Consider the following 27,909-nt stretch of genomic DNA (forward strand, 5'->3'; position numbering starts at 1 on the left):
ACCTTCTGTACACTGACGACGTTGTACTACTCAGCCACACCTATATTGGTCTCCAGCAGCTTCTGATGGAAATGCACAATTATGCAACGGAAAACACCTTAACAATAAACCTGAGCAAGACTCGCACTATGTCAATCAACATCAATAAAAAACAACAGAAGACCTGGTCTCTTGGCGGTTTAAAAATTGAGCCAACTTGCGAGTATAAATACTTGGTAGTTGTTTTTGACAGAGAAGGCTCATTTGTGCAGCAAAAGCAGGAAACAAGAAGGAGAGGAGCACTGATTGCCGTGACGTGGAAAAATGTAGCAACCCAACTGATGGGACCGACCCTGACCCCCTATCTGAAAGTCATTCAGGCGAAGCTACTCCCCTCGATTACCTATGGCAGCGAGGCCTTGCGGGGAAGAGACTCTAAAACCTGGACAACATACAGGTTAAAGCTTACAGAACAATGTTTTCGCTCCCGCACCACACTTCGCCTGCTCAAATAAGACTGGAGTTCGGCCTGCAAAAACAAAATCTAGCCAGGCACGGGGCATACATTATTTGCTGCCACAAACTCAGAACCGCCACTACAGACACATTAAACTCTTTGCTATGGCAGGACATACAAGGCAGGGACGCATCTCAGGCAAAAACTTACTTGCAGGCAGCGCTGGGAGCGACTAAACTCTCTGCGCTTTGGGACATGCAACTTGTGCATAATACTTTTAAAAAACTAGTTTAAAAAAATGTAAAATTACTTTCCTTACTAGAGGACAAGGCTGCTTTTTCCAAAAGATCTCATGCATGGATGACCCTCAACTCGTACAAATCTTTGACACCACAAACATACTTTAGTCAGGGTTACCCAAAAGCCACAAAAATGAGGTTCCTGAAATACAGATTAGGGATTCTGCCAAGTACAGAGTATCTCCCACCATGGCTCAGGACAGAGGGCAACGAGGCCTGCCCGCTCTGCAACTCAAAGAAGGGTGACATTCTCCATGTCACCTGTCTTTGTGAAGAACTACAACTAGCCCGCTAACTGCTCCTTAAGTACCAGTTTAAGCAAAAAGGGATCAGTACCAGAAGGCAAGCGGTGCTCGCCTGCCTGAATCCTTCAAACACTAAATTGAACTGCAGATATGTCAAATTTCTCGCGATTGTCGAGCAAAGAATTCCAAGACCGCCAAAACCGGGGACCAACAATACAGATACAGGCTAACAAGCAGACGGACAGAAGGAAGTAAGGGAACCCATTGTTCCGTCTTTGTAAAAAGGCGCATGGGCAGCCACACCGTACCTTTTAATCGTATGTTTATTTTTTAACGGTTTTATAGTATGATATTTTACGATCTTTTTGTAACATGCTTTGCACTGGTTTTAATTAACTATGCATAATAAGCTTTACCTTACCTTACCTTACCATGGTTCTGTATGAGAAAATGTAAAGTTATGTGAAGTTTCTGGTGTGGAACTATTGAGAGTTCTAATAGTGTGGTGAACTATGGTTGATGAGCTCATGTGAGAGCCAGTAGAATCAGTGTGAGAGACGTCTGCCTGAGTTTCCGAACCAGAAATGAAAGGAGAGTGAGAGGAGGAAAAGCATAGGCAAATATTCCTGACCAGTTGATCCATAGCTCATTGCCTTTGGATAGAGGGTGTGGGAACCTGGAGGCGAGGTCTAGGCATTTTGAGTTCTCTGCTGTGGCAAAGAGATCTATTTGTGGGAATCCCCATTTTATGAATAAAGGAAAGAGTACTTGTGGGTGAAGTCCCCAATCATGTACTTGTTGCCTCATTCTGCTGAGAAGATCGGCAAAGATGCTGTCTGTCCCTGGAAGGTGTTCTGCCAGTAGTTGGATCTTGTGATGAATTGCCAAATGGTCTGAGAAAGGCGTGACAGTTGCAAAGAGTGTATCCCCCTCTTTTCTTGTATACAGTACACTGTTATCATATTGTCTGTCAGATTAGGCCAACTTTCCCCATGAAATGAGGTAGAAATACTTTTAACGTTAGTTGAACTGCTTGGAGTTCTAGGTAAATGATGTGATGGTTCTGTTGGGTGGTATTCCAAAGACCCTGAACTGTTAAATGTTTAAATGTGCTCCCCAACCTGTGAGAGATGCGTCTGTTGTTAACACGAATTATGCAATAGGGTCGATAAAGTGTTGCCCTTTTGATACATTTTGTGGGATCCACCAGTGAAGAGGGCGATGAGTGAGGCTGTCTTTCAACACTAGATCTGTTAGCTGACCCTGTGATGGATTCCACTGACGTGCTAAGCAGTCTGGTAGAGGATGCATACTTAGTCTTGCATTAAGCACTATGGAAATGCATGACGCCATCTTTCCCAGTAGCTGCATGAAAGTTCTGACTGGTAGATACTGGTGGTTTTGAAACTGGAGTAACAATGTTTGAAAACAGTGAATCCTGGCTGAATTGGGATATGATAGAGCTATATGAGTGTTTGAAATAGCTCCTAGATACGGTTGTATTCGAGTGGGTTGAAGTTGGGATTTTTGTGCATTGTCTGTAAATTCAAATTGATGTAAAAGGTTTATGGTGATTTGTGTGTGTTGCACACATTTGGGATGTGTGTTGGCTTTGATGAGCCAATCGTCTAGGTATGGGAAGACATGGATTTGTTGTCTTCGTAGATGTGCTTCTACCACTTCAAGACATTTGGTGAACACTCTGGGTGCAGTTGTTACTCTGAATGGAAGCTCTTTGAACTGATAAGGAGTTTTTCCTATCACAAATCTGAGATATTTGCAACGTGCTGGGTTAATCGGTAAATTAAAGTATGCCTCTTTTAAGTCTAGTGTTGACATAAAGTCGCCTTACTGCAAAAGTGGAAGTACTTGTTGCAGTGTGAGCATATGGAAGTGTTCTGATAATAAATATATGAGTTTAATGGTCTGAGATTCAAAATTGGTCTTAATGATCCGTCCTTTTTGGGAATTAAGAAGTATAATGAATATACCCCTGATCCTTGTTGTTGTAATGGGACAGGCTCTATAGCTCCTTTTGTTAGAAGAGCTTATCCTTCTTGTTTGAGCAGAAGTTGGTGTTCTAAAGACAGTTTGTGAATATGAGGTGGAATATTGGGAGGATTGCTGGTGAGCTCCAGGCACTAACCATGTTGGATAATGTCCAACGCCAATTTGTCTGTTGTTATTGATTGCCAAATGGGAAGAAACTGTTGTAATCTTCCCCTGACAGGTGATGAATGATCGGGGGAAGTGACATCAAGTCACTGTTAGTTAGAGGATGGAGAGGTGCCTGTTGGTGTACCTCTACCTGTTCCTTTAAAGTTGTTACCTCTATATCCACCTTTATAGAATGCTCTAGAGGGGGAAGATTGTTTTTGTGTTTTAAACGAAGATGTGCTGGCATCTGTGGTATTGGTCTTGGAGCCCTCTCTGTAGAAGGAGCGACTAAATGAACCTCTAGTAGAAGGAGTGTGAAGTGCTCCCACTGAGTGTGCGACGTCTGTGTCCTTTTTTATTTTTTCTAGCGATTGGTCTATCTGAGGTCCAAAGAGGTGTTCCTTATCAAATGGTGCATTAAGAATAGTTTGTTGAACTTCTGGTTTGAAACCAGAAATTCTGAGCCATGCATGTCTCCTGAGTAGAATGCCAGTACTGACTCCTCTGGCTGCAGTATCTGCAGCTTCTAACGTACATCTGATAGATGAATTGGAGATAAGTTTGCCTTTTTACACTATTCCCTGCCCCTATTTCTTGTGTTCTTCTGTAAGATATTGTAATAGTTCTTCCATCTCAACCCAGTGTTCCCTATCATATCTACCCAATAGGCCTTGTGTATTAGCTATGTGCCAATGATTGGCTGATTGAGCAGCTACTCTTTTCCCCGGGGCATCCATTCTTAATCAGGAGGTGGTGCCTCCCCTGAGGTTTGTGAATTTGCTCTTTTATGGGCGTTGGAAACTACTAAAGAATCTAAAGGAAACTGACCCTTAATAAAAAACAGGGTCAGATGGAGGGGGTTTAAATTCTTAGTGCACCCTAGATGTTAGGATATGTGCTCTAACTGGATCCTTAAAAATATTGCCAGCATGCCTCATCATACCTTTTAACATAGACAAGGATTGTGTGTGTATCCTAATGTTTCAAATGGCAAATCCTCTTCAAAAGAAAAACAGCAGCCCTCATCTTCCTCGACCTGTAAGCGGCGTTCGAAACAGTCTCTCACCGCACCCAAATACGCAGACTCCACAACGCAGGGTTCCAAGACAAGGCCCTCCACTGGATCCGCTCCTTCCTCTCCGGCAGAACGCAGCGGGTCAGACTCCCCCCTTTCATCTCGGACCCTACACCTACCACCTGCTGATTTCCCCAGGGGTCCTCCCTCAGCCCTACGCTCTTCAATGTCTACTTGGCTCCGCTCGCCCCCACCGTCAGAACCTATGAACTCAACATTGTGTCATACGCAGACGACACTAAACTCATCCTCTCCCTATCCAATGAACCAAACACCGCCAGACACAACTTTCGAGAAGGCATGGAAGCCGTCGCCAAATGGATGAAAAACTGCTGCCTACAACCGAACAACAACAAAACGGAAGTACCTATCATGGGCCCAAACCCCAACGCCTGGAACGACACCTGGTGGCCACCGCCCTCGAAAGCCCGCCCACCTCCACGGACCTCCACGGACCACAAACACAACCTGAGAATCATCCTGGACTCAGAGCTCAAAATGGACCGCCAGCTCAACTCTGTCTCGTCCTCCTGCTTCCACACAAGCCACCTCCTATGTAAGACCTTCAAATGGATCCCCCGCGAACACAGAAAGACAGTCACTCACGCCCTAGTCACCAGCAGGCTCGACTACGGCAACGCACTCTATGCCGAAATAAACAAAAAACTCACCCGCAAGCTACAGAACATCCAAAACGCAGCCGCAAGACTGGTCCTCAAACTGCCAAGACACTGCCACATCTCCCAGAACCTGCGCACACTCCACTGGCTTCTCATCAAAGCTAGAGTCACCTTCAAGATGCTAACCCACGCTCACACAGCCCTCCATGACACCTGACCAGCATACCTGAACAGCCAACTCAAATTCCACACACCCCAAAGGACCCTATGATCAGCCCAGCTCACCTACGCATGGTCCCCCACACCAGAAAGACCAGATCGGGAGGCCGCTCCTTCTCCTTTCGCGCGCCAGAGACTGGAACGACCTTCCGCTCCACCTCAGACAACTAACATTGCTCCCCATCTTCGTAAGACACCTCAAAACCTGGCTCTTTGACAGACCCCCTCCTTGATGGACTGGAACTTGCGACCCCCCCACCCCACAGCACCTTGAGACCCTTACGGGTGAGTAGTCGCGCTTAACTAACAAACACCTGATAGGATTTCTTTATGTAAAGTCACCCCATGGTAAGAGGCTGCCCTAAGCAATCAACTACTGATATGCAGTATTATCATTAGGAGGGGAAGGTTTAGCCGGGTATAGATCTGGGTCTGTGTCTCCAGGTGGGTCTATATTGTAGTCCTCCCACGGATCAGGTGATGGCTGATTATAGGTGTCGTCATCATCTACTAAATCATGATTTGTATTCGAAGAACACGGTGATGTCATGTGTGTAAAAGGTCTGAGCTGGTACAATAGGTACTGGTGAAGAAGGTGGTGGTGTTTGAGGAATGTTAATAGGACTAGCAGCCATGTCCTTCTTCTTTTTGAGGGGAATCCTATATTCAGTGTCTATTCTCCTTTTAGAAGATGGTACTGTTGGCTTAGTTGGAATGTGGCCAGTGTCAGGATTTACACAAATGTTCTTCTGCGTTGGATCAAGCTTTTGCTTCGTTGTCTCTAAAATAGGCTGTGGTGTCTTTAAAGGAGCTTCTTTATTTTTCGGTGCTGAAATTTTCGGTGCCGAGCTGACTGTGTTCTTTTCGTCTTTGGATCTGGAATGCTTCAGAACCGAAGGGGTAGCATCTCGACTCGAGCCTGAGCCGGAAGGCTTGATTTGCTGTTTTGGTGCTGAGCTGGAAGCCGGGGCGTTGGAATCAGGCCTGTTGGCAGTGGTGGCCCAATAGCCTTTTGTTAAGTTGGAGTGGGTTTGGTGGTCAAAGGGACTTTGTTACTCACAGCACCCTGTCCAGCTGGAACATCCTGGGACTCTAGTTTGATCTCCAACTCGGAATCAGAGCCATGGACAGAGAAGGCCTCTTCCTCTTCTGCTGCTGATGCTTCCATCTTTTCTGGTTCGATATCTTCTCTGAAGATATCGGGGGTATCCTTGATACCCTGCCACTCCATGTCTCTTCATCGAGACCAACGGTCCCGCAGAGTCTTTTTGGATCGGAACGACCAACAAGCATCACAATCTTCCTCTTTATGTTCCGGGGACAGACCGAGGTTACAGACCCTATGAAGGCCAGTGCGTGGGTAGTGGGTATTCAGATTACCACCAAGGACAGCATTGAAATGGCGTCCATTTCATCGGCAGAAGACTCGATAATGGATCTTTGAGTGGAAGTAGATAGAAGAAAACGATCTAGGCCCGAAGGCCGCAGTTGGAGTTTTCTATTAGATAATGAATATATTTAGACATTTTCGACATGCAGAAGATCGAAACACGATTGAAAGCAATACAGACGAGGGTAAGTAAATTGCAAACTGTAAGGATCCCAATTGATAGTTTTGAATGGGAGTGCTGCAATCTACGTCCAAACCCCATGGTGGAAAGAAAATAATCTAACGATGGAGTCGATGCCCATGAGTATTATCACCGAAAGGAGGCGTCAAAGTATAACTTGTGACTGGAAAAGACTTCTTCGAAGAAAAACAACTTGCAAACATCCAGACCCAACACTAGATGGCAGGAGTATACAAAGCTCGTGTATCTACAGAACACATGCCTTGAACACTTATATTCTTTGAAAATGTTCTTCATAATTTCAAGTCCACAAAACACCCATTACTCCCAGATCTACACCACTTTCAAAACGTCACCCAAAATATAATAAAACTTTGCCTATTAGAAAGGACCAGAAACAATGGGACACGACGTATACAAGCACAAATAATTATGCACATCTGCTCAATGGCGGGAAACCCTTTTTAAGATTTTATATTGGTATCATTACACACTGGTGAAATTTCATACCACAGACCAAACATGCTCTGCTGTCTGCTGTAGGCACTATAGAAAGACGTGCATGATTCTCCACATATTATGAATGTCCTAAACACTCCAAGATCTAGGACTCAGTACTTTCCATCATATGCCAAATTGAGGGCAGGAATGCAGAAGAAAAAACAAGCATTGGAAATGCAATAGGTCTCGCACCATTAGAGTTAGTGCTTTTAGAATTGTTTATGGGTTTTTTTTGTAAATGTTTAGCATTTTTGTTTCCTGTAGCCAATGCTAAAGTATTACAAATAAAAAAAGCCATAAACATTTCTAAAAGCTCTAACTGAAATGGTCTGAGAACTATTGCACTGTGTGAGGGTGAGGGTGAGTGAGGGTGAGGGTGAGTGAGGGTGAGTGAGGGTGAGGGAGTGAGGGTGAGTGAGGGTGAGTGAGGGGTTGAGGGTGAGGTGTTGAGGGTGAGGGTGAGTGAGGGTGAGGGTGAATGAGGGTGAGGGTGAGGGTGAGTGAGGTGTTGAGGGTGAGTGAGGGTGAGTGAGGGTGAGGGGTTTTGGGTGAGTGAGGGTGAGGGGGAGTAGTTGAGGCTGAGTGAGGGTGAGTGAGAGTGAGGGTGAGTGAGGGGTTGAGGGTGAGGGGTTGAGGGTGAGTGAGTGAGGGTGAGGGGTTGAGGGTGAGTGAGGGGTTGAGGGTGAGTGAGGGGTTGAGGGTGAGTGAGGGTTTGAGGGTGAGGGGTTGAGGGTGAGGGAGGGTGAGTGAGGGTTTGAGGGGGAGGGGTTGAGGGTGAGTGAGTGAGGGTGAGGGGTTGAGGGTGAGTGAGGGTGAGGGGTTGAGGGTGGGTGAGTGAGGGTAGTATGTAGTGAGGGTAGTGAGGGTGCAGTATGCTTTGGGCAGATGAGCAACCTCTAAAGCCAATGCCTACAGTGAGCGGAAGTATAAGTATAAGAAATCATGCCTCATTTGCAAATAATACAACCAAAATGCTGCAGTTGCTACACAAAGAGATAGAATAAACGAAAAGGCTAAATAAATGTAATTTATTTTGCGACTGGAATGGAGGGAACGTATGAAACGTGGACCCCTAGTTACCAGTAAGTAGCCCAACATATGAAATCGATCGTAATAAATACAAACGATAACCGAGAACACCCTCAGAACTTCTCGAAAATCCTTGCTAATAATAAATCAACTACAACTAAACTACAGTCAAAACAAGGGACTAAGCAGTGTGAAAGTATAAAATGATGAATCGGTATATGTGTTTGTGCCAAACGCATCACATCACATCACTCAACATTCAAAGTGTTCATATTAAAAGGTAGTTCACCTGCAAATGTAGCGCAAGAGAAGCATTTCGTTAAAATGGCTTTACAATTATTCGAAGTCCCGGAAAACGCTAACACTTTTAATACTGGCAAAACGCCTATTAAACATCTTTTTTAAAATTAGTTGTCTAAAATCGTTTATAGGTAAAACACTGAGATTTCAAAATGGACTGCGGTCTGAATTGATCATAAAAGAAACGTTTGCAAAATCTAGTTGGTATTTTGAATGGCAGATTTCACGGCAACGACTGGTTTACAAATACACTAACATAGCAAACCGGCATTAAATAAAACCAAAACTCGTAGTCCCCGTCTTTTGCAAACCACACTATAAGCACCATAACGAAGTACACAATAAAATGGAATTTATTTTCTGCGTGGGGGGTGAGAAACGTACGAACTTCCAAAGCAATCAAATGGCTTTTGCATTTAACCCTCATTAACAACAGGATGCAAGTCATTAAGTATTCAGTCGACTTTTTATAGCGAGCCCGGAAGCACTTGAGACACTTATGTCTGTAAATTTACTCCTTGAATTCTAAACTTAATTTCCGCAGGATTCCTTGACAAGGTTGTTTTTTTTCAATTGTCTGTCATCTACCTGCTAAATGTAGAGTGAGCAAAAAATGTAGCGCAATCTTCCGTTCTTGGTAAACCTTCGTATGGTTTCAGGACGAATTCTGTTTTGGGGAGAAAAGAGAGGGGGCGAGGCAGCGAGTGCGAGCTTTAGTTCTGCGCCTGTACACAATTTATGCGCAGACTTCCTGAGCTTCTGACCAAATAGTCACTCGACCGTAGTCTGGTCTTCCAGACCGCTATCCCTATATAGTTACCGCATGAGCACCCTTTTTTGTTCAGAATCAATTTTTAAATTTGCACAAAAAGGACGATTTTTTTATAAATGAACTGAACGGACAAAACAAGCATCAGGCAGACCATTCAAGTAAAACTGGTTTGGTCAATGCCCGGAAGCTAATGAGCAGCTGCTTCGAATTTCAACACCTAGGCGGTATATTGTCAGCTGGAATGTTTTTTGTGTGTAAAAGAACCCCTAGCAATGCAATGTACAATATTAGAAAACAAGTTATGTCCGCGCAGCATCACTCAGCTGTTCTAAAGCATCTCGAACAGCCCTAATGCAGCACATTCGGCTTAGCTGTTCTACAGCTAGAGAAGAGTTATGCACGGCGGGCAGGGGAGGGGGCGGAGCGGGGAGAGCGAGAGCGGCATGTGGGTGTGAAGAAGCCGGGCCTTTGAAGTGAAGCTAAGCTTCACTTCAAAGGTGTCGGAGGAATGCGGGCGGCTGTGCACGCGCTTTTAAGCTCAATGCACATGCGCATTGAGCTTAAAAGTCACGGGCACTGCAAGGAATCGCCACGATTCCTTGCAGTGTGGATAAAGAGTGGATAAGTCCCAATACTCTCGCTTGCTCGATGCGCATGCGCATCGACAGGCGAGACCTAAAAATCCAATACGATCACTCTTGGCGACTCCCATAGAAGGTGCCAATTACTATTCTCCCCACAGGGAAAATAATCTCTTACCTTCTTTTAGCTGCTCAGCAAACTATATTGGGGTTATTAAGAAAGGATACACATCAAACACAGACTAATCGCTCTGGAGGCTATCTTAGCTATTAGCATATGAGAAGGTTGTGTATGATTTAAAAATATATTTTTCATTTTAAACAAAGTACAGAAAATACATGACATAACAAATTTTCCAATGGAGTACACACAGTCACAAGTCACAGTATTGCAAAAAATGTTTATTTAAAGATTTAGACTTTTATGGTCTGAGTGTCCACTGCCATGCCCGGGCATTACAGATCGCCCATCCAGTCTCCTTCATCAAACACCCTGCAGTGAAAGAGTGAGCAACATATCCACAAGGACGTAGAACCTTGCACGCCCTCAAAAAAACAGTCAATGAAATCACTGCCAATTATTTACCTAAGTTGATTTCTGTATGACTTCAGCCAGTATCTGTTGGGTGCGTCTGTAATGGAACAGTTACACGTCTGTGCAATCCACCGGGGCTACTGCGTCATAGGGTGTGGCCACTTCCTGCAATCCTCCCCAACCTTATAATCAGTTCTGACCTCTCACATGTGCCCTTTTTTTTTTTGCAAGACTCCATTCCACCATATCCATATGCCATGACTGAAAGACTGAGGTGGTGGGGGACAATCATCGGAAAGCAACCCTCCTCTTTACCAAGACTAATCCCAGAAGTGCAAGTCGAGATCGCATCTTGCCATTTTTGGGGCTTGGGACTATGTGTAGGGGGGAGTGTCTGATAATGACTTCTAATGTTATACCAGTCACCACGTTTAATTGTTGGACAATACTTTTCCAATATGGTACAATATGTGTGCAGATCCAAAGTGTGTTCACAAAATCGGTGCCTCCAACACCACATCTGTTGAAGTCTTCCGGCTTGCCTGGGTAACTTTTACTTATTTATTCTGGCAATAGATCAGTGCGGTGGAGCACATAAAAATGAGCACGTTTAAAGCTAGTACTACCAGACACGTGCGGGACTAGTGCACATGCTCTATTCGATTCCCCATCCTTCAATGACACCAAGTGGTCCTCATCCCATTGGCTTGGCTCATACTGGGCTTGGCTTGGCTCATACTGGGCTGATGTTGTGACCTGTCTGAATGAGGTTACGGGGCGTCAGGTTGATACTGACATGGGAGTTTGCCTCCTACTCTGGTTCCCACACACCCCAACCACGAAGGTTACCAGTAAATTCTTCGATCTGGGGCTGATCCTGGCCAAGAGGGAGCTTACCCTACACCGGAAATCTAGGGGGGGTCCTAGCTTCCTGAGATGGCGGGGGTGTCTTCTGCAATGGGCTTCTAGTGAAGGGACTCTCCGCTTACAAATGGCCAACCGCGCAGCTAATGATAAGGCGCTAGAAACAGCCAGGGCGTGGTGTGCGCTGGTAGCAGACTTACAATCAATGTCAGAGGTCACGGAGGATAGTATGGAGGAGGCGCAAGCGAGCCAAGGGGAGGAGAGGGCAGCGGGGAGGGCAGGGACGCCCACAGGAAGCCTTGCATGCTAGAACTGCATACTCGTTAGCGGTCAGGGAACTGGATCGTTGCACCGAGGGGTGTGGAGGAGGGATGGGGTTGCATGCACGTGCCTGCATGGCGTTTGGGCCACATCTGGATGTGGGAGTTGCTGCCTGAGTTCTGGGAGGAGTCGCCGGCCGTTTCACTCTGAGTTATGTCGCACAACAAGACTAATGTGTGGAGCACACTGACATGGGGGGGTGGGGGTAGAGAGGGTGGGGGGAAGATAGGGCACTGTTATGTGGGGTGTAGTACTTGAAATATGGATCTGTATTATGCAATCTGAGAACCCGCAGTCATCTGTTTGTTTGTTGATGTGAAAAATCAATACAATTTTGTTCAAAAAAACAAAAAAAAGTGGTCCTCATCCCACCTCGATATCATAGGCAGCCCTGTATTATCTGATCTGAACAAGGACAACAGAGACTTTACGTGTCCTAACAGAGTACATACTCTGGGTCTTCTGTCTAGTGATAGCGACTTCCTCTATGAAGACTAGGGGAGGGAGGCAGGCAGGTGTGGAGTAGGTCTTAGAACACAAGCAATATAAAGCTGTGGTTCCATGGGATGGGTTGTTTGTAGGAGTTTTTTTCTGTTTTCTAGTAAAGGTGGGTATGCCTGCCTCATGTTATGTAAGTTTATTAAGGGTTTAATAACAACAATTGAAACATTAATGCTTTATCAGGTCAAGGAGAGGCCATGCACTTAAGAACGCTGCATGCATTCAGATAACAAGAACAGATACCTCAATCTTCGGTGGTTCTTGTACTACAGCAGTTTCAACTTGAGGACTTTCCGGGGTGGCTAAATTGGCTTTGGGTTTCTTTTTCTTTCGCTTCTTTTTCCTTTTTCCTTCTGCTTCTTCACCATCAGTCTCACTGGGACCATTTGCATTAGCAATCTGGCAAAAGAAATGAGTTTTTACATGAAAAAGAATGCTTTGTTATACTGAATCATGTTGTCAATATACCGTTGAACCAAAAGAGAAGCAAGCATTAAAAGGAGATCTGAAAGAGCCCTTCGCAACTCTAGATTGTTGTCTTTGCTACTTATACCCAATAAGGTATGGTGAGGTGAAGACTGAAGACACAAAGAAGTTGCAATCATTGCTTTAGCCTACATGTACTCGCCTTTGACTATGCTGCTGTGGAGCAGTTTTGGGACAGTCCTGGACTGAGGGAGAGTCAAGGACAAATCAGTTTCACCTTGAAGGAACTTATAAACAAAATCAAAAGAACAGAAAATTCAAACCATGTCATCAACTTCTGCACATTTGATGAGACACCCTTATCACGTCAGCAAATTCAAGTGACATAACTTTGTTTTTGATTTTGTTACACACATTTTAACTAATTTTTATTAGCCATTATCAGACATGATAACAATGTATGCATGTTGTAGCATCATTCGGAGGCACATGATTACTTACCACTGTAAGGTAGTATAAAACATCAACACAAACCACAATGCCTAATAAGTTGTATTTTTTATTGGTTTGTTATATGCTTTTATCCCAGAAATAGTAACAACAGTTCTTAAACCTTTTCCGAATCCTCATTCGCCATCCCTATAACTACCAGAGAGTTAAAACTAATTTATTGTGCAAATATTCCTAAGCAACACTGCATCCTCGTTAAATATTTTAACCATAGATTATGTATCAGTGAGGCCCCATCAACATGTCATCATAGAAGTCCTCGACCAATTGCTTTGATAAAAAAAAGATATATAAAATTCCCCATTTTCCATAAACCATAATGAACAATTGTAGTAAGGGGAATCTACGGGGGCAATCATAATTTTTATTATTACATGCCTTTAGAGCTTTTAACAAACTATCCCAGAAATGTGCTATAAAGATTTTCCTAAGACCTGTGTGTTCTTCCCTATGCAGATGAATTCGGACTGCTTTTAACCATTTAACAGAACCGCCGGACTTTAGCTTCAGGAGCCTCAGCTTGCATTTTGCCTACAATAATTTTCCATCTGGCTTTTAGAATACAAACACATTTGTAAGTGCTAGCCATGGCTCTGTAAACTTCCACTTTAGAAGCAAAAAATTATTTTAAGAAACATGCACAGGCAATATAATGCACGGTTCAAACGGACCCTCCCCCCCCCCATGCTTCCGGTAAATACAAATCTTGTTTACTATTGTCTGTTTAGAGGTGTGGACTAGAATCCCAGACAGTTTGGTCTTGGCATAGGGCTTACCATCATTGCTCTGGCTGAGAGTTGTTCGCTTGGAATCTCAGGCCAGTTCCTTTGCTTCATGTGAAATCAAATACAATTAAATATAATGCTCTTATTCAATGTTGAATTTTTGTTGTGCTCGTTGGTGATTGTGACATTCCTGTTGGACAATTTCTCATCCACGGTCAAATACAATATGCAACAGAGACCCCGTGGCACATTAATCCGAGCAAACACATACACATACACATGAAGTGATTAAAACATTGCATACAATGAGAGATGCTAGGCGTTTGATTAGATGGCTTTACAGTGCCTTCATACATATACGGATGTGCCCCGATCTAAACGTTGCACTCAGTGGGAGAGAGATATAGCTCGACCCTTGAATAATTCAGAATGGAGGAAGATGTTCACATACTCATTAAGAATATTGTGCAACGTGTGTTTTAAATATATACAATTTGATATATTGAACAGTCTATTTTACACCTAGCAGGATCGTCATAATCTACCCGAGGGCTTCCTTTAATTGCCCCCACTGCTCTATGGATGACGCAGATTTTGCTCATATGATGTGGTCCTGCAAATGCTGCTGTCCTATTGCCCCGGGTTGTGTATGTATTATCTCGGGCTATAGGATGCATCAACCACCTTGAGGCCAGTATAGTGGGTTTTTTACCACGTCCTAAAAATTTCAAAAACCTGGGGTATTTGTAGGTCTTGCTTCACTCTTAGCGAAATGTTCTATTTCTATGAACTGGAAAAGAGCCAATCCACCCACTATTGTGACATGGCATTCAGTATCCGGCGGCGGATGCATGGAAGATCGAAGTTGATGGCTCGCCAGCCAACCTTGCACGCACTCGAAACCCAAATCAGCCTTCCCTGTAAACACCGGAGATCCAAGTCAAGGTACTGAGGCTAAACATACCTGTGTAGTTGTCAAATGCCCAGTGGCGAGGCAGACGTTCCTCAGCTCTTTCGAGACCATTCACAAAGGTAATTTGGAGAACAAACAGCAACACTCCTGTAGTACTCTTTTAAGCAATCTTACATGCTTTTGTGAATTGGCACCAAAACATCGAAAATGGAAATAAAATGGGGATAGTATAAAATAAGTATTTATATACAATTAGTACAGATAGAAACATTGGGCTTTCGTAGCAATCATACTAAAAGGAAATGGATGTTTCGGGCACAAATGCATGCGAACTGTATGTAAAAGAGTACTCCTGCAGAACTACCTCCTGTGCTCTCACACGTTTGAGAATCAGCTCCACAGTGTTTTCTGCAGCGGTTGCCTTCTGGTTCTGTGTCCCTGGCTGCTGACATCAAGTTCTATGTGCTGATTGCCTTCTAGGTCTTTGTGCTCATGACTGCTGCTTGTTTTTGTGCACACCCTGCAGCGTCTTGTAGGGTGGTGGAAGAGCGAAGTGGTTTGGTCCTCTCTGGGGTTGCCACAGAAGGTATACTACCAACTCTGCACTGTTCCCTGTCTCTTGTTCCTCATTTCTGACCTATATTACTCAGTCTCTGGTACTTCATTCCTGAACCATTTGAAACAAGCGAATCCAGCAAATATATTTCACATTGGGATACACTCCTCAGATAGGATATTCCTCTTATTTTGTTCCCCTTTCTCCAAGATGACAATGATATTGTGTCCTTTCTGTGAAACTACTTCCAGGTCCTAACCTTCTATTATAAAAGAGGAGCCCTTGAAGCTAGTTTTCATCGCATCTTAGCTTCACTTCTTTCAGCTTGTTGCTTGCTCTGTAAGAGCTGCCTTGTACTACTTCTATTTCCTGGATTTCAAATCACTACTTTTTTTCTAGATTACTTTATTAATGCCTTGGCCTGTATGGAATTCAGTATTTTCTGAGTTCCAAGTTTTCCCTCCCAGAGATCTGTTTATCAAGTCTACTTCTTTTATTACCTCTCTTCCTGTTTTTCACTTTGGAGACATAAATAGTTAGAGGAAGTGTCAGGTATTTCCTGTGTGCTAAGAAAATTGCTACCGTGTTGCCTGAAAACCAGCTCTTTGCATTTCATTTACAATACGTTTTCACAGCCAAAATGTAACTAACACCTAATAAAATTGAAATGTCCCAATATACCTACCTTATGTGTTCGAATGTCTTCTCTTTTATTGAGAGGATGGTTGGAGGAAGGCATTCCTTGGGTAGAAGCTGGAACACTCTTTTTGGGAGGCAGGGATGCTATACTGGCCCATGACATTAGCGGAACTGAGTGATTGGTTGTGGTCTGCATTAGCTCAGCTGAAAAGAAACAAATGAGAATGTAAAGAAACAGTAACAAACGTTAGTGTCAAAGAAAAATACAAAACAACCTGTGGGTGTATCTTAGATGACTCCAGTGCCACTCAATTTTCTTTTGATTCGTGATCCATCTATGACACAATGAGATTTCCCCCTTATTAAACCAATATTCCTCTAAATAAAGGCCAAATATCTAGTTTTACTGCACTACAGAACCCATGGAGGTACTGAACTGTCTATACAATACAAATACTAAGCAATAGATAATGTATTAATGTTGCCTACTAAAACGATGTCTCTATGAAAGAAAACCAGGGGGAAAAGATGGTGAATAATGCTATAAACACAATGAAAATCAACAAGGTTCCAGAACCGACTAATACTGCAATTTTAAGCGACTTTTGCCAGGTCTCCATTTTAACCACCAGTAAATTTTGATCAACTATGAACAGGCCAGATTGGGTTAAGGCAGACTGGGAGCAGATAAAATGCAAAACGTAATTTAGGCTCAGGTGCAATAGCAACAAAAAGACAAAAACAGCCTTTTGTCTCAATATTCTTGTGTGCCAAAAGAGATGTGGTTGCGTCAAGTAGCTGTTTCCCAACTGAGGTCAAGTTTTTTCATTAGGAAATTACTAGCTACAGAGGTCACAAATATTCAATAGGAAAGAAAGGGTATTCCTAGAAGGAAAGGCCTATCAAAGAGAACTAAGGTCGATCAATGAGGACCAAGGCCTATTGAGGATGACCAAGGCCTATCAATGGGAACCAAGGCCTATCAACGAGGGCCAAGGCCAATCAAGGAGGACTAAAGCCCATCGAGGAGGCCCAATGCCTATCGACGAGGACTAAGGCCCATCATTGAGGATCAAGGTCCAAATTTCTAATTGCTATGGTGAAGGAGCCTTCTTCACCTTAAATACAATCCTATATACCTGTCGTGCTTGAACTTTATCTGGCCTCCTTTTGAACGAGGGAAGAAGTAGTGGGTTCTTGTTTTACTTCAAGGTAAGGGTATATGAATCTTCTTGGTTTATGGTGTAAGAAAGTAAGAATTGTTGCTCTGTTGCCACCTACATGTGTATATGAATGAGATTTGTGTATGTTTCTGGGTCTCCCTGCTCCAACATGAAATCAGCATTTCTCAGCTGTGTTTGTGCTTGATCTAACATTTTAAGCAGGTGTGTGGAAGGGGGCATGTAGGAAGGTCATCCTATTCCTAGTCAGATGAATTTACTGTGTAACAGATGAGTAACATACAAAGGTGTTATAACCTCTACCAACATTTGTGCAATGCTATCTTGATGCTGGATGTGTCAGCCGCAAATGAATCGAATAGACCACCTAAATCCAAGCTCCTAACAAATTAACATTCTTAATCCCTAAACCCCATCTAATATATATATGCTTTTCCTAACCTTTTTGGCCTTTTCAAACTAATGCAGAAATGTAAACAGAATCTGCAAGCTCATGAGGAGCTTCAATCTCTTCATGACTAACACAGTCAAGGTTTATTAGAGCTTTGTGCCAGAAGGCATCTCCTTTAGGTGCTGAATTTCAGAAACGCATTTAGATCTCATAATCTAAGGAATATGACACAACAGACTTTAAGAGTCAGGAAACATGGATGAGGTGCATGGTTTGGCACAGACCCTATCAGAAGGGGGCATGATCCAACCGTATCTTCAGGATTCGGAGTATGCTAGGTTTGGGTCTCTCACCAATCCTGTTAAATTTCTGTCAATGTTATGTAGAACCTAAAGGCAAATCTCCAAACGTTATCTTGATGGCACTTTGTGGTCTCACAGTGGCCTGGCATATTTAGCTTGCCAAGAACTGGTCAAGATCAAAAGTCGGTCAAAAGAAATTGCCCAACTCCCCTTTACCTTAGTCTCCATTACTCAGATCCCCCTCCTCCTTGAGCTTGATCCATTCTTCGTATTCACATCACCCCACTCCCACAACACACAGCTGTCATATTTAGTTTACCTCAGTCTCATTTTAACTACATAATCCTTAAGCTATTAAAACATGCAATTATCACATCCTTTAGCACAATCACTAGACACCTACACTCACCAAACACCTATGCCTTTAGATGGCCTATCCTTAAATGGCCTCCTGGTCCCCCCACCCCCACTCAAGCACACAGTATGTAATTGCAGTGCTCCAGTTCACCCTAGTCTCTTTCGAATCCCAAATTGTTAAAACATGCAATCATCAGGTATAGCTTGTAGGAATTATAACACATGGACACGGAGTCCAGGCATCCTGGATTTACAGAGAAAATCAAGATTTTGTTACCTCTTTACCACGGTTTCAAACAGTTCTTTAAAAAAAGAATTATATGTTCCAATGTTAAAATGTCAGGTTTGAAACAAGTAAACACATTGTGTGGATTTTGCTTGTTTTTGGTAAAGTTTATAAGTCACTACTAAGTTATTGAACAAGCTGCTGTATAAATGTATTTAGACGTAGGTGATATGCTCATAAGTCCTTTTTTCAAGTTAACCTTCAAGGTACATACAGACACAGTGTGCATACCATCCCCAAAACAACATGTACTCTTTCAACTGTCATTACAATCACATAGTCAATAAAACACTACCGTCTTCATTGTTTCACTAATAGACCCTGAATGGCCACTCACAAGCTCACGTTGAAAGACACATGAAAGAAAGACAAATATAGGACACATGGCCCACATTCTTAACAAAATAAATACAACACCACACAAGGCAAGAACAGGGTACAACATGGCAGAGTGCACACAAAACACATCTTATAAGCGCATGCACAAAAACAAGAAAAATTGCAGATGTTGGAATGGCAGTATATAGCAATAGACACACCGATTCTGAATACATACCCACCCGGCACAAGTAGACTCAAAAAAATACAGGCAGTAAATCACATTCAGACTAAGTTATTGATGCAATACTATTCCAGGTACTCCAAAACCATGTGTGCACGCTTTCTGCCAAAGAGAGTATAATTTCTACAGCTTAAATCAAATGAAGGGAGAAAGAAGCTAATCGCTGTGAGCACCCTGCTTCTGAGCTTACTACCACAAAAGCATAAGGGGTATCCACAACTTATGGGGGAGTCTCACTAGTCCTCCCTGGAAAATCTATTCGTTTATTTTAAGGACATTCAACCCCTTTGGTTCCACTCCAGTGGCATGCTTCATCATCAAGTACATACCACAGATATTCTAAACATACCTGGGTGGCTACACCTTGGAGAATCCAATGGAGCACTTATGGTGAAACCTATTTTTTAGGGAGGGGGGTTCTACTTTATTAAAATTGTCTTATGTTGTACCATTTTTATTCTTTATTTTTCAAGGCCTCTAAGCTATATTAAAATTGCATTTGTTAATGTCTGCAAAGTCTCATTAAGTGCTTTACATGAACTCTGGTCCAAATGCTTCAGCCCAAGCATGCTCTCAACAGGAGACTTTGGCTTTCTTCATCACTACCAATATATATCGATGCCTACTAACAATTCAACCTATCCAGTTACAATATTAGTCATCTTCACGCATTCAGCCTTGCATGCCACACACTTACTCAACCTTCAGAGGTATTTCCCCAGGCTTGTTCCAGTGGGCAAGAAAAAGAACATATTTGTCAGTCCCAATTCTTTGTAGTGGCTATATTTACTTCCACTACAATCTATATGTAAGTGTATTCCACCTAAGTGACTCAACTGTAACTCCTACACGCAAGTGCATTCTACCTACGTAACTGTTTGTCAGTGCAGAGGCAAAAACGAAGAGGACAATTCACCATGCAGCAATACATATTGTGCCAACAAGTATGACTAAGTTCAATAGTAGTTATTTTGTAGCCGTTCTGAAAAATAATGCACAATATCTTGTGATTATTTCACATGGTCTAAACATCCCTATTTGTGCAAGTTCATTCACATTTGTCCCATAGGCAGCTCAAGGGTGGTCAGCCTTGCAGTCACTCTAACAGAAGCAACGTAGAAACATAGACATTCCGTGTACGTTAGAAGTCTGTCACGGGGTCGCGGAGTCACCTATCTTGTTCCCCGTGACTGACTCTCCGTCTCCCCTACAGGAATGGCTTGGGCCCTTTAAGGGAAGCCTGGACTTCCCAGACTCTGAACCCAACCCCCTGATGTCACAGGGCGACAGCCTGTACTCATTGGCTGCAACCGAAGAAAAGGAGGACCCGGAAGACACAGAGTTGCTGGTGTGCCGAGGAGACATCGAACCGAGGAGAAGAACCCGCCGTGAGGAGCAAGGGTCGGAGGACGCCGAGTCGGTGGGAAGATCCAGCAAACCCAGGACGAAGCAAGCCGACAACGGAACGTCGGAGCGAGAGGGAGACCCGGAAGAACCGCCGAGGGAGAAGCCAGGAGGCCACCGTCCCCACGCATCGCCCAGCCATGCGCAGGAAGACGCGTGGCTCAGCCAGGTACGGGGGAGCTTTAGAAACCTACTTCGTTTTAACAAGGGGAGGACCGGGTAACGGAGGGAGTGGGAGGGACCGTCGTTCCAGGCCACCAAATACTTTGAGCACTTTTCACACCACACTTCAGGCTACTGTTCTTTCGAGGACGCTGCTGGTGACGGTTGTTCGGTCTATCTCCTCCTCACGAATGTTACCCTCACTCCCTGCCCCCATTTTCAGTTTGATATAATCAAGCAGTGAACTAACTGCCACGTTTCCTTTCTCCTCTTCCTCTTCCAACCGGGCGAGACGGTGAGACCGGGCTGTGAAGAAAGCTGAAGACAAAGCAGGAAGTTAACCGAGTCCCCTTTAAGGAAAGCCGGAACTGTATTTTGAACTGCCTTGTGAAGAACAACTTAATAAAACACATTGTTAGATACCTTAGTAGTGGCTCCTTCTCTCCTTGTACACCCCATAAGGTTACAAAGTCTTAAAGTGGTACTATTTACTACTAGCCTTGTTCCTAGGTAAAAGTACTTGCATCGTCAAAGGACCTGACTGGCGATTTGCTTATTTTTGCCCCCTGGCATCTGCATCTTGAAGAAGTCGCAGCCTTGCACCCTGTAACGCTATTACAAGCTATTTCCGGGTCACATGCCAAAGATCACATGACCTGCGTACACATCTAACCAAATGCAGAGCCACATTAGCAGTTAATTAATGACGTTTGTGGATGCGACGCGTCCCTTGACGGAGTATGAATTCAAATTGAAGTCTATCGATGTCGTTCTTGGACGTGAAGTATCCTTTGCCCATTTATCAGACCTAGAAGACTGTTATGTCACAATACGCCTGTTATGTATTATTACTTTCAACCATTTATAAAAAAATATTTGTTTCAGTTATGATACTGGATAGCCTTTGATAGCCTCTACTATCTACTTTAATGTCCTCAGTAAGGTCATAGAAGGCTCCTGCTCCTAACACACTACAAGGGGAAACACTTCAACACACACACACACCCCACCCCCACCGGATGGCGTTTTTCTAATTTCTTCTTTAATTTATGATACTGGTTACCCATTGATAGCCTTGTATTCACCATAATGTGGATTTCCCTGACCCCAAATTATTAAGGATATCCCCATAATCCGCCCTCACTATCCTGGTAGCCTGATGCGAGTCATCTGTATGTATTAGAGATCCACTCAACAGAAATGGCATGTTCAAGGATTCAAACACTCTCTACTCTAATGTCCTCCATGAGGTCAATAACGGTACCTGCTAAAATGCACTACAATGGGATTCACTTCAACACACCCTCCCATGGGATATCATCGTTCAATCCTCTAATGTGTATTTTGAGTCTGAACACCCAATGTTGTTCTTTCTAGAAAAAGACCCTTTCAGGGTTCCTAGCGCCCACATTCAGTTTTTCCAACACTACCTACTTCAAGTCGGTCACCAAGTGGCCCACTGTTAGATAGTGACTGATCATTTTTTGTTGTAATTTTTCTACACTTCAGATTCCTCCTATGTTTCCGGATATGGATTTTTACCTTTCTACAAGTAATGCCGGTGTATCATAAATGGCATGTCATAATACAAATGTGTGTAGAGTTGCAGTTTGTGTGTCTTTTCAAAATACAAGTTTTTTCCAATCACTGGTCTAAAGAAATAATATATGTTGTTGATCAAACACTATCTACACTGTCCACAAAAGAAATTCCCCATCACTCTTGGGAACCCCCACATGGGCCTCATATCATATTGGGCAGCTATTCTAGGGCTATCCCTCATATGGACCAGAATGTCTTTCAGGTTTCTACTTCTCTAGTGGGAGAACAATGATTTTTCTAAGGAAAGGGAACCCATAATCAGAAGGTTCCAATATTTAACCCCTTTAAAGCTAGTAAACAAACCTCCCCAGTGCTGCGCTGTCCATTATCCGGTGCTGAACTGGACGTCCAACGGTCGTGCGCAGCACTGGGGAGGTAGTGCCCGTGACGACCGTTGGCCGACGGCAGCACTTAAGGGGTTAAGAAAGACATGCGACACTTTCTATAGCCATTGTGACATTTTGTACATTCTCACTGGAGTTCAAGGTTTTCAGGTGAAACTTTCAGTGTACAGACCCTTCAAAAACAAAACACCAAGTAGTTAGAATACGAAACAGGATATGCATCTTTCAAAGCCATATTCCTTCCCTTAAATCGCTGTATCTTTAATGGAACATAATAGAAATCATCTCTGTACAGCTAATGCAGGGGATCCTCATGAATGACGGTAAACATCTTTTGGTTTAAATAGAGAATGCAAAATGGATGATACCACACAATCAACATTGATGCCCATAGTCTACTTCTTTATCTGGGAACTGTCCGCATGGGATCCACCTTTACGAACATAGCAGTCCTCGAGGTACTACACCACTGTGTTTTGGAATGTAGCCATCAATACTGCAGTGTATACTCAGGACAGAATAAGCCTTCCTCTACCCAGAAGGTGGAAAGCCTGATCTTCTTGCGCAGTGGGAATTTTAAACTTTAAGTATGCACAGTGTACAAAACAGGGCAGGGCCACAGAAGCTGAGTGATGTTTGTAATGGACCAGAAATCAAATCCAATAGTGAATGTGAGCAACTATACCAGATCAACTGAACTGACAAATACTAATTACTACAAGCACTCAATTGGGAGAGCACCGACACTAGATGCATAGAGGGTGCATGAAACTAGTTCCACTGGAAAACATTCTCACTCAAGCCTCAGCATGAAAAATGCAAAATCATTTATATATGGTACCGATTGCAGGCCCCATTATGATTAAACATATAAAGGTTTCTGGTTGCGAAGGATTTGAGTCCTTCTCAAGTAATACATCTGGTATTGTCTTTTTACTGGGAACTAAGTACCCCATTGTTTACTTGACTCCAAGGTCTACCTAAGGAAGGTTGTGTGGGCCAGTAATCCTTGTACAATGAACACAACAAAACTCCTTAAATCATTAATCAGCCAGTGTTTTTGCTTTATAAAAAGGAATAGTGCTTTTATTAAACACACACACTCTAAATGCCATGCATTAGATTAAAAATAAGTACATCAGGTAGGTGGAAATACCTTTGGTGACACCCTCATATCACATTACAGTCCTACTGGGTCCTGACTCCTGCAACCACAATATCCCCTACTTATACCAGACACAACATCACAATATAAAGGGGTGGGTCATTTTAATTAAGGCATGCCTACCGGCTTTGTCAGTGTTTCCCCACATTAGTCAAAGAACCACGTCATAAAGCAATACTGCAACACCTTTAAACACAACAGGGACAGTAACCATATTCAAGTCCATTCATTACTGGTCATCACCAATATTATTAATAAAGGAACAAGAACAAGATACAAAGGCAGCAAAGGGCGAATTTATGAAACCGGCTTTACTACACTGTCCAATTACACCACCTCATTCAGAATTCTAAGCAGTACTTTTGACACAACAATACGAACAGTTAAAAGGAGGACAGGCAGAACAAAATACTTATCAAAATGCAGAAGGTGTAGACAGACCAACATTTCTCCAATAAACTAGAAGAAAGGTCTGAATTAGGATTAATGTTGAGATCAGCTACATATTTATTATTGTTTCACGCAGGTTCCTTAAGGGTATTTTTACTGTTTTGTATTGCAAGGAGAATTTGATACTCGTACATGTCAATAAAGAACGACATTTATGCAGAACATAAATTATTTGTTTTAGGTTAGCACTATTAAAGAACACTACACCACAGATACTGTAAAAATTACTGAGTTTCTTAGCTGCCAGGGGACATAGGGTGTCCCTTGATACAAAACAAATGTGTTCAACAGGTAGGTTTCTACTTAGGATACCTTTTGTTGAAAGGGTGGAGACAATTGGACACAAAGTGCATAAAATTCATTTTGGCTGTACCACTTCTAAACAGCCGAAAACAGGTGTGCACATTTTTAGGAACGGCTGGCTACTGCTGCCACTGGATTTCAAACTTTCACTATTTGTTAAATTATTTTTGGCCCTTATCTGCAGAACACACCTAAGCCATTGCCTTGGGCAGCAGACCATGAACATAGCTTCCTTGCCGTTTTGCAAGCTCTCTGCGAATATCTTGCCTCAGTGTTTAACCATAGTATTTTTCTGCATGACTCCTCTAAAGACTTTCATCCTTTTGTTCATGGGTCTGACCTGTGGGCTCTTGTGTTATTTGCCTTGGTGTGGGAGGATTATAAACGTATTTTGAATGCAGCGACATGACTAGCTCATGTTAAAAGTGCAAAGCAATACTTTGATAATCGCAACTGCATTTACAGAACAGAGGGGCAGAATATATTCGCAGGACACACCATTTGATGATGCTGGGAGTCATGCTATGGATGGATGTATTCATGCTTGTGAATGTAAAACATTGGTATGATATAAATGGCATGCACCAAGACCATATTTCTCAATTCATCAACAAAGTAAATTTCCGAGACTGCCATATAATGTGCAGGTCCAGAATAATGATAAATATGTTGTTCTCCTCAGGGCACATTGCAGCTTGGGAAGAGAACACAACTGACATGTCTGTTCCACACAGCTGTGTTTGAAATGTGTCTGAGAAATATTTTGTACTACCCGACAACTACATAATGTACCACTTTTATAGTTCTTTAATTCACTTCCTTTTATAAATTCGTAGACTCTGCAGATTTATTTTCCTTAACATTTTCTACCATGAAACAAATGGGTATTTATGTGACAGCCTTGTATAACTGCCAGTTTAGTAGGCTTCTATTTTGTCAGGTCACATTTCCCTGAAAATACCAAGAGTATGCTTGTTAGTTTTGCATAGATGTAAAATGTTTTTTGCCTCAGCCTCTCAAATTGAGATGTAATGCTCTCATCATTTCCATTTATACTTGTCTGACACTAAAGCTTTGTTTTTAATAAATAAATAAATAAATAAATAAATAAGTAAATAAATAAATACATATATATATATATATATATATATACACACATATATATATATATATATATATCAGGCCAACTTGCATGCAGGGGCCTCTGTAAATTGCCGCTGGCTGGCAATTGTCAATGTCCAAAGAAACCCTCCTGGAAGAAAGGCAGAGGCCACAACGGGGAACAGTATGAAGGCTTTCTTTATTGCAAAGTTGGACGGCACTCCGGGCGTATGCATTTCCGCTGTGTAGCTTCGTCAGCGCCCAGCGTGGTACTCTGGAGGATGGTCGAGTGCCTGTTAATAAAAAATGAAAGTTCATTCACTGCCACATTTGTAGATCGCTCCGCCCTTGGTGATGCCTGACATTTTTATTTACAGGCACTCGACCATCCTCCAGAGTACCACGCTGGGCGCTGACGAAGCTACACAGCGGAAATGCATACGCCCGGAGTGCCGTCCAACTTTGCAATAAAGAAAGCCTTCATACTGTTCCCCGTTGTGGCCTCTGCCTTTCTTCCAGGAGGGTTTCTTTGGACATTGACAATTGCCAGCCAGCGGCAATTTACAGAGGCCCCTGCATGCAAGTTGGCCTGATCCATACTGGCGTTCTTTCTTGCCCTGGCGAGAAACTTTTCTCTTCAAGTTATTGAAACAGATGGAGTAGTTTCTGTCCTGTAACTCCAGTTCTGTAGTAGGGGTATCTCTGTTATAGTCATAATCTAGAGAATAGTCCCGCCCATGTGCGTGGACCCCGGAGCAATCAAAAATAATCTCTTACAGTGTCAAAAAATGCAGAAAATGCATAGACACTTAAGAGAGAATTTAAAGACAGATAATGCAGCCAAAAGGCTACACTGTCCAGTACTTCAACTAGAAATTTCCACCATAAAATCCACAAAACAGCAAAGCCTGTACAGATTTCCCTTGCTTAACAGCAAAATCCCTCAGGAATGATAGAGAGAAGAACCTGGACAGACAAGCCCCATAGGCTGCCATTATGTGGCTTAATTAGGATACTGTGCCTTTAAGAGAACCTTCCAGAACCTTCTCTCAGTATCCCAGAATGCATAGCAGGTCCAACTTAGCCTCAGTTCTTTTCGAGGGCGTAGGAAACGCCAGACCTGTAGCATTATGATCATGAACAACACTCCACCGGGGAGGCGGGAGGGCGCTTATGACTATAACAGAGATACCCCTACTACAGAACTGGAGTTACAGGACAGAAACTACTCCTTCTGTAGTAGGGGATCTCTGTGTATAGTCATAATCTAGTGAATAGAATGGCAAGCCCATCCCCACACCAAGCGGCGGTGGAGAGTAAAATAACGCCACTACTGTGCGAACAGATTCCGCAGCGAAGCCTGCCCAACCTGAGCGTCTGCCCTGGCATCAGTGTCCAGGCAGTAATGCTTAGCAAAGGTATGGACCGACTTCCAAGTGGCCGCCTTGCAGATCTCTGCAATGGGAACATTACGGAGCATAGCTGTCGTAGCAGCTTTGCCCCTGGTGGAATGAGCCTTAGGCTTACCTCCTAAGGTCTTATTAGCTTTGTAGTAACACAACTGTATGCAGGACACAATCCACCTCGAGATGGACTGTTTAGAGGTAGCAAGACCTGTCCTGACTGAGCCATAATTGACGAACAATTGGTCTGACCTACGAATATCTTTAGTCTTATCAAGATAAAACTTCAGCACCCTCCGCACATCCAGGGAATGTAAAGACCTTTCCGCCGGAGATGAAGGATTCTGAAAGAACGTAGGCAAAGTGATAGTCTGATTGATATGAAAATCAGAAACAACCTTGGGAAGAAACTTAGGGTGAGTACGCATAACAACTTTAGCATTATGAAATACAGTATAAGGTTCTTGGCAACACAATGCCTGAATCTCACTCACCCTGCGGGCCGATGTAATGGCCACGAGGAACGCCGCCTTCCAGGACAGGTGCTGCAACGAAGCCTTATGAATGGGTTCAAAAGGCTCCTTCATCAATCTGGACAGCACCACATTCAAGTCCCATGAAGGCGAAGGAAGCCTGACAGGAGGGAACACTTTCTTCAAGCCTTCCAAAAAATCTTTGATCACAGGGATCTGGAAAAAGGAAGTCTGTGAAGGGCCTTTCCTGTAGGCAGTCAAAGCAGCCAGATGAACCTTAATGGAATGGACATTAAGGCCCGACTGCGCCAGATGAAGCAGATATGGAAGGATGACATCTTCCTTGCATGACGTAGGGTCATAGTTCTTAGACTTGCACCAGATGCAAAACCTCTTCCACTTGTAAGCATAGGAAGTCCTAGTGGAAGGTCGCTTAGCCTCCTTCAGTATGCCCATACAATCCTCTGGGAGATTCAGATGGCCATATTGCACTATTTCAGGAGCCATGCCGCCAAACTCAAAGACGAGAGGTTGGGGTGCACCATCCGCCCCCCGAACTTCGTGAGAAGGTCCGGCCTGCACGGCAGCTTCATGTGAGGAAGGAGAGATCGGTGAAGCAGGTCCGTGA

The 27,909-nt window shown here is 43.3% G+C and overlaps 1 protein-coding gene across 2 annotated transcripts in view; it reads right to left on the bottom strand.

Moving 5' to 3' along the window:
* SECISBP2 (SECIS binding protein 2) overlaps positions 1-27,909 on the bottom strand; it is a 429,157-nt gene that overhangs the window by 348,219 nt on the left and 53,029 nt on the right. Inside the window, exons 1-3 of one of the 2 annotated variants that reach the window (XM_078675639.1) lie at positions 19,572-19,605; positions 15,842-15,999; positions 12,270-12,425 (exon numbers count right to left, since the gene is read on the bottom strand). In XM_078675639.1, coding sequence (XP_078531765.1) covers positions 12,270-12,425; positions 15,842-15,991 — 306 coding nt within the window. In that variant the 5' untranslated portion in view covers positions 15,992-15,999; positions 19,572-19,605. Of the gene's footprint in view, positions 1-12,269; positions 12,426-15,841; positions 16,000-19,571; positions 19,606-27,909 lie in introns of those variants that run through there. The other variant, XM_078675640.1, reaches the window with a different exon arrangement.

Source organism: Lissotriton helveticus, chromosome 2_1 (assembly GCF_964261635.1).
Source record: "Lissotriton helveticus chromosome 2_1, aLisHel1.1, whole genome shotgun sequence".
Lineage (NCBI taxonomy): Eukaryota > Metazoa > Chordata > Amphibia > Caudata > Salamandridae > Lissotriton > Lissotriton helveticus.